The sequence below is a fragment of the Gloeophyllum trabeum genome, assembly GCF_000344685.1.
Source record: "Gloeophyllum trabeum ATCC 11539 unplaced genomic scaffold GLOTRscaffold_00069, whole genome shotgun sequence".
NCBI classification, from domain to species: domain Eukaryota; kingdom Fungi; phylum Basidiomycota; class Agaricomycetes; order Gloeophyllales; family Gloeophyllaceae; genus Gloeophyllum; species Gloeophyllum trabeum.
Window position 1 is genome coordinate 1 of NW_006920478.1, and position 7,410 is coordinate 7,410.

Below are 7,410 nucleotides of genomic sequence, written 5' to 3' on the forward strand. Positions count from 1 at the left end.
GAAGTAAATCTTACGACCGATAAGTTTACAGTACGACAGTACGGTCCCATGCAACGTAACATCAGTGATGCATAGCCATCCTTGCCACCACTTCGCACGCGTGAAAGACCCCGGGCTCAGTTGCTTTCATGAATCTCTGAGCCCCTTTCGTCATTTTCACGAATATCTAATCCTTACATTCTGCATGCGAGGGAATGCAAGCGTGTACATAGGTGTACGTGCAAAATATAGTGTTAATGCGTTCCTCAAGGTATCGTTCCCCTCACCCTCCGAAGGGTGATACAAGGCAGCATAATAGAATAACGAGAACGTAGTAATAGACGCCGCCGTCCTGATAGAGCCGCTGAGCGCTGAGAATTTCGAAGACAATATTTCAATTCGAAGACGAGAATTCGAAGCCCCGGTCTATGCCGCAGAGCTCACCAATAGGACTGTAAAGCGGCGGTTGGGACTGTAGACTTACCTTCACGAATCTAGCTGAATTGGGGGTCGTTTTGGCGCGGTTGCCCGCCAAAACGACTTGCGAAAGGTATTCGAATGACAAGTTTACAGTCCCATGGCGGGGCAATTTACAGTCCTGCTGCCGGCCTCGATTTGAATATGCACCATGTCGTCGCATCCGCTCTCTACCCACCCCTCCCCAAGCAGGCGTCGTTCTCGACGTGGTCGGGAAACTGTTATCCACCTTGCTAGTCGCGCGAGTGTTCTCCAGCCATTATCAATCACTTAGGACCTTGCCGAGAGCCATGGGAGTCAAGGGCTTATGGCCGGTAAGTGCCCAGAGCCCCTCTGCTTACCAGTATACAACTATCTTTCTTATGACTCTAGTATCTCTCGCCGGCAGAGCAAACTGAGGACATGACGCTCCTGACCGTCCGGCACTCGCAGGCACACCCAGGCCATATACAGCCATTTCGCGTCGGAGTTGACACTAGGTGAGTGAATTTGCTATTTACTGCTACAGTCTGGTTGCCAACGGAGTCCGACAGTATATGGCTGCACGCAACACAGAACGCGATGGCTGTCGGCCATGCACAAAGCGGAGAAAACCCGGAACTCCAAGCTTTGTTCCGGAAAACGGCGCGGCTATTCTCGCTGTGCACGTCCGCCGTCTTTGTTTTTGACGGCGACGAGAGGCCTGCCCTTAAGCGCAATACAAAGGTAATACACTACGAACACTGGCTGGCGGCGGGACTGCGAGAATTGATTACCTGCTTCGGGTTCGTATGGTGCATTGTAAGTGTTTTAGTATGCACACATAAGCTTCAAGTTGGATACGGAAACTGACCCCGATAAGGCTCCCGCTGAGGCTGAAGCGCAGCTCGCCGCAATGCAGCAACAGGGACTGATCGACGCTGTCATCACGGACGACAGCGACGTTTTTGTATTTGGAGCCAAGACGGTTATAAGGACGTAAGTGTTGCTTTAAATTAATAGTACCATTGGCTGGAACTAATATTTGACTGATATCTCAGCCCCAATGTTAAGAAAGACAAGGAGAATGTCCGGATGTACTGCGACACCCGAATCCACGCAGCCATCAACCCTGCTATGACACAGGGCGGGTTCCTCCTCACAGCCCTTTTAAGCGGTGGAGACTATGATCTGGTAGGTAATCCAGGTATTTGAGTCCATTTACTCACTAACTCGGGACTGCTTAGGACGGGATCAAATCTTTTGGCTGTGCTACTGCAGCCGCTCTTGCAAAATACGGTTTCGGGGATGCCTACCTCGAGATAGCAGCCCGCCGGTTGCAGAGCACCTCGTAGCCTTCGAGACCCTGCGTGCCGAGATGAAGATGTGCTTGCGACATGACCCTTTGCACTATCTGGGGCGTCGTAGCGCCGTCCTCGCAGATGCGATTCCGGACAGCTTTCCGAATCATGCCACCTTCTTGGCCTATACACGGCCCCGTATTGACGAGAACGCAATGCTAGCTAAGCTTTGCACCACGGTAACATTCCCGAATCTTGAACGCCTCGGGCGGCTATGTGAGAGGTCCTTCTCGTGGGGCACACGAGAAGGCATCCTTGCAGCCTTTCGAGCCCAGGTGTGGCCAGGACTAGTGCGAAGATCTCTGTGGGCTCAGGCATCAGACAACCCGATCAAGGTGAGTGTTCCGAGCCCTCATGTGAACAGCTATCTAATCATAATCTACAGAGTTCAGGTTTTATAATTCCCTCCCGTTATGTATCGCAGTTCACGCTCTTGCCATCAAGTCTCCTGCCACGCCGGTTCAAGCAGGCTGGCGGCCTCCGGTTCTGCCAGGTACGAGTCGCCGTGGAAGCCTTGATGGAGGACACCGTTGCATCTCTTACGGATGAACGTGCTGGTCGACATCAAGCAAGGGCCCGCACTTCTGCCAAACGGCCTCGCGTTGCAAGCTCCACCGATCCCCTTGACATCTGGGTCCCAGCGGTGGTGATCGACATGATCCATCCCTCTGACTGTGGCCATGGGGCCGGGACCGTCCTCCATAGCCGCCTGCGGGACTCGTTACATGATGCGACGGAGGGTCTTAGTGCGAATACCCCCATCGATATCGACGCCATCTGTGACAATGCATTACCTGCTCCATCTCCTGTTATTGTTGACGACGAGCTGGAGTCTTGCGAGGGGGGATTGGGCCCTCATATCATTGGGGATGGCAGCAGCTGTTTGCCCTATGACCTAACCGGGAGTGGTAGGTGCTCACCGTATATCCGAGCGCTCTCCGATGATGAAGACCTCCCGTCAGTCTCGGAGCTCATTGCCAGTGTGTGGGGGCCGCTGCTCTAACTTGCAATGACTCTTCATGGTCTAGTATTGCTGTCTCGAGCTTCTGCAACACATGTAATATAATTTTGGTAATCTAAGCACAGTGACAGGTTCTACCACAAGCCATGCATGGATAAGCAGCTAAGCGACCGGGGTTGAAGTAATCCTCCCGCTCTGGGCTTGGATTATCATTCCAGGACAGCAAGTACTTGAACAAGGTACCGGGGTTGTCGAAGTCTTCGGCCCAACCCGCCCATGAACAGATGTTGCGGAAAGGCCACCGGAGCTCTATCGCAAGGTATTGGCATCCCCCACGACGGAACGAGTGTGTTCCGTAGGGGCGCGGGTCAACCTTGATGTCGCACATATTCTTGCGAAAGCACTCCATGAAGGAGTCGGGCGACTACAGTCTAGTCAGCATATGTCCACAGGTGTGTCTACGGACTCACCATTCCGTCCGTGCCATTGTCACTAAATCTATCGTGCCCGATCTTTTTTCGAAAGACAAAGCCGTTCATGTCGATACCGGCATTCCGACATATAATCCACCACGCCGAGAAGGCTCGAACCGGGCATAGCCAAGGCTTGTCTAGGTTCGGGTAGAGATAAAAGGGTGCAATTCCTAACGGCAAGCAGAAATGTAAGATAATCCGGATCTGAGTGCCTTCCGTGCTCACCTCCATTCTGGTGAGTCTTCCGAAAGGGTAAGTCGAGCCGAATCCGTAAGATGCCCATGGATGTCTTCTCGAATGTGACATCCATCCAGCAAATGCGCAAGGCCTCGTCGAAACGCAGAAGGCACAACATCGCCAGTGTGTATAAGAGTTGCAACATATTCCGGATCGCGTGTCCCGCCCAGTACTCCGGGTGGTCAGCCTTCCGCTTCTTCGTAACGGTACCTATCGGCTGTGAGTCAAAGCTTGTATTATATTCGTATAATTTCTTCATTGTGGCTTCATCCATGGCTCGTGCGCTTGTAACCACATCACCAGACCGTACCTGCGTGACACTCAGTGCGTTCTAGCGGCTACAAACTGCAGTACTGACCTTTCGCCGGCGTAGACTTATCATATACTGGGATACCACCACGGAAATGGACGGGTTTCCCGTCCATTTCCCTGGGACGAGGGGGTTCTCCATCCACGGCTGAGCCCCTAAGCTGTAGTCACGCCCAAACTTATGGCTAATCGCCGCGCGCATCTTCTGCGCCGTCCCGTATTTTGCGCGTACCGTGCTTGGCGGCTTTGGCTGGCCGGTAATGATGTCCATATCATCGCACCTGGGGTGAATGTTATTTAGCGGTGGTGTGGTATCAAAGTAATTACTCACTTATTCATGATCCAGAGTGCAATCCACTTCGGGACGTCGGCGGGAATGTCAGGGTAGAGCGAGTCAATATCACTCGCTTCAGAGACAAAGCCGGCGTGTGCACAGAAGCTGCCAAAATTATTCCAAAGCCTGCAGGTAGTCAGTACTGCCTGGTACACAGTATATACGAGACCTGTGGCCTCACCGACGATACTCCTTGAGTGTCTCGGTAACCACAATGTTCTCCGATGCTTTCTTGAGGTTCTGCGAGAGCACCTCATGGTCCAATTTTTGTTTCTTTGATGACTCCGGTGTTGGGCATATATACTCGTTATCGTTTGCATAATGTGTGTCGAGATCGAGGCCCGTAGCATAGGCTTCGATCTCCTCCTCTTGGTCGGCTTCAGCAGCTTGCAGAGAGATTTCGCGGGCAGAGTCAGCGAGGAGCTGCTCAGCGCCCGTCGCGATCATGACCGTAGCTAGAGTGAAGTGTGAGGGCGGTGACGTGGCCCAGAAGGGATCGGTGAATTGTGAAACAGACCACTTGCCGATCGGGAAGACGGCCCATTGCCATATGTTGGCTCCTTGTAAGCCACCGGTCCTTGAGGCTTTTGACAGTCGCTATGGTCAGAGTGCAACAGTCTGTGATACGTGAGGCCTTACAGCTACCACGGGCAGGACAAACCTTGAAGGAGGGAGAGGACTTCGACTTAGTGGAATATGAGATGTAAGTGCAACCAGTATATTCAAAATCAGAGCAATACATTGATACATACTAAAAGCTCAGCCATGAACAAGGCTCAGCTTCAAGATCTACTCGAGTCTTATGGCCTCACGAAGAGCGGGAACAAAGGAGACCTGCAAGAACGGCTGAGAGCGTTCGCTAAGGAACCGCAAGAGTTCTGGAAAGCGTAAGTAGTCGGCAATACCGGTACAGTGCCGAGATGGGACTCACAATGCAATAAGACATCTCCTACAGCCCCGCGCGGCACGCTCGCGAGGACAAAGGACAGGATCCTCCGCTAACTCCGGCTCCGCGCTGCGCATCGCGTCGACATTCGGTGCAGGGAGCAGCGAGATCACGTACCGCAGTCGTAGAGGGGTGGATCGTCCACAGCGTCAGCTGAAGGATGATGAGATCATGAGCTATGATGACTTTGTGAGTAATCTATTGGCCACCTATACAAGAAGCGGCGTACCTCGAATCTGACATCCCGGCACTTAGGCAAGACATGCTCTCGCGCTCCATCGGTCATCAGCGGATCATGCTTCTGTGCAACCTGGCGACAGCACAGTGGACGGCCTGGACAGCATGGCTTCCTCAGCCGGGACATCAATATCACATAGCTCGGATGACAACGTACCTATGCGGCGCGTCGAGCGCCAGCTCTCTCGTGCTGTGCAGAAGCTCGACGCGCTCGAGTACCGATTGAGTGAACCGGCCGCATTCGGCTGGATGTCTCAACCATCCCAACCATTCACGAGCAGTAGCTCGAGCGCGATGAATCGCCAGGCGCAGGCCGCGCAGCCAATCCCAGAATCTCAGGCTGCCACTGTGAGTGCCACTACAAGCGCGATTCATGTCCCGCCAACTGCAATGCACGCGCCGAGTGCAGTGATGGCGGGAACGAACGCCATATGGTCTCGAACATTAGCCGTTCCTCGAGAGGCAATTCCACCAGAGAACCTGGTAGTATTGGTACTCAGGGAAGGTGATGAGGTATGGTTCGATAAGACCACTGTCCCTGACCCACCAGGGAGGATCTTCTCGAACGACATCTCAAGACTCTTTCAAGAATGGAACAGCTCGTACCTGTCAAACGCGCTCGTCCTTAACGGGCGCGGTATTCCCGTCAGACTTTGGCCAGAGGTCTACAAGAGCCGGAAGGGGATTAAGACGGGTGCATGGGATACCATTAAGACAGTATGGGGTAATTGGAAGGTGCGCATCGGAGTTGTGAATGAGATCCGCATCGAAACTCACCATGTGAAGCAGTTCATTGTTGAGGAGAGGCAGCGCTTCACAACCGACGATGAGTTCTGGGCTGTATATAGGCGTCCCGACGGCACCAGATTATACTACCAACAGATCTTAGATCAGTTGCAGCAGAATCGGATGGAGCGGGACCATATCGATGCAGAAGCAGCAAGAGCTTACTTCGGCGGGGATCTTGACCACCCGGCTGCAGAGGGAGCATTTCGCTATGTCAAGAGCGGCCACTCTCGCCTCTACACGAAGGATGGCAAAGTCGCGGAGAAATGGCGGGAATGGCTAGAGCAAAGATGGGCTCATGCAGAAAATTGGCAGTTCACGCAAGGGGGGTAAAGAATTTGGGACAGAGGTTCCCGGTAATTTGTTATCATACGACCATCTAAGTACATACAGTGCACCCTTCACAGTAACCTGGTAGCCTAAATCGAACGTAATTTCACTGCAGCAACTGATGGGGAACCTGAGATGCAGGCGTGCCATGGGAAGCCATCAAGAACTGTCGCACAAGAGATAATAATGAGGAAACTAATGGTCTTATCAGCCTCAAATCTCGCCGGATCTGTCGTGCGCAGATGTCCGAGGCCGGATGAGACCCGGAAGGGGAGGCAGGGGTCCCGAGAAATGCTCGCGTGGAGGGTCGAGGCCAGCTACGCGAGTGGCGCAGCGCGGGAGAATGGACTGTAAGGGACTGTGGCGGTGCCTGACCAGGACCGTAGATCTAGCGGAGGAAGTGAGGTTCACGCGTCGCTTCGTATACGCGGGATCGCGCACGTGACCTAGGGGTAACAAACAGCAGCAAATATCTCGTATAAGGCGGTAAGGCCGCGCGAGCACAGTAGAGCCCGCTACCGTTCAATCACTGATCTCGAATTTGTATGGTTATGTTACGAGTCCTGAGGTACGAAGGACGAGTCCTTACGCGCAAAATATGCCTGCGTGCCGAACGTTGTACCCCGTGAGAACCTTTTGTGCCGAGAAGTCGTGGGAGTTATACTTTGTATTGTAGACTACACTTTTGAAACTCCGTTTTAAAGTCCGTTTGTATGTGAGACTACAAAACCACTTTTGGCGCGTTTTTGTAGTCTCTGTGACCATTGTTTGCTCATTTGCGGGCTCAATTCTTCGTCTTATCTCTAATTTATTTTCTCTAGTCTGGGGCGTATGCTATATGGGTCTACAACAATAATTTTGTGAATTTATCGATTGTGTGTCTTGTCCTAGTCTGCATGGCGGTTTTACTTTTATTGCTTATCGTGGGAATTGACTATTGTAGTGGCTTGTAGTCAGTGGCTCGGGCCGCGTCGGTTTGGATTCCTGGACTCTGATTGGCTCCTGCCTTCTATGACATAGGC

At 52.6% G+C, this 7,410-nt stretch overlaps 3 protein-coding genes across 3 annotated transcripts; 2 read left to right on the forward strand and 1 right to left on the reverse strand.

The window, feature by feature from the left end:
* Positions 1-746: 746 nt before the first annotated feature.
* On the forward strand, positions 747-2,778 carry GLOTRDRAFT_97234 (PIN domain-like protein; the record flags this gene model as incomplete). The annotated part of the gene is made up of 7 exons (XM_007873260.1): positions 747-770; positions 829-935; positions 990-1,236; positions 1,271-1,413; positions 1,476-1,612; positions 1,662-2,110; positions 2,200-2,778. 7 exons carry the CDS (start codon positions 747-749, stop codon positions 2,776-2,778), a joined length of 1,686 nt encoding a protein of 561 aa, XP_007871451.1.
* Positions 2,779-2,851: 73 nt separating this feature from the next.
* Positions 2,852-4,026, reverse strand: GLOTRDRAFT_108720 (uncharacterized protein; the record flags this gene model as incomplete). Its single annotated transcript, XM_007873261.1, has 4 exons — positions 2,852-3,160; positions 3,207-3,379; positions 3,435-3,756; positions 3,805-4,026. The coding sequence occupies 4 exons, from the start codon at positions 4,024-4,026 to the stop codon at positions 2,852-2,854; spliced, it is 1,026 nt and encodes a 341-aa protein (XP_007871452.1).
* Positions 4,027-4,688: 662 nt separating this feature from the next.
* Positions 4,689-6,391, forward strand: GLOTRDRAFT_97236 (uncharacterized protein; the record flags this gene model as incomplete). Its single annotated transcript, XM_007873262.1, has 4 exons — positions 4,689-4,792; positions 4,848-4,976; positions 5,032-5,224; positions 5,291-6,391. 4 exons carry the CDS (start codon positions 4,689-4,691, stop codon positions 6,389-6,391), a joined length of 1,527 nt encoding a protein of 508 aa, XP_007871453.1.
* Positions 6,392-7,410: the final 1,019 nt, after the last annotated feature.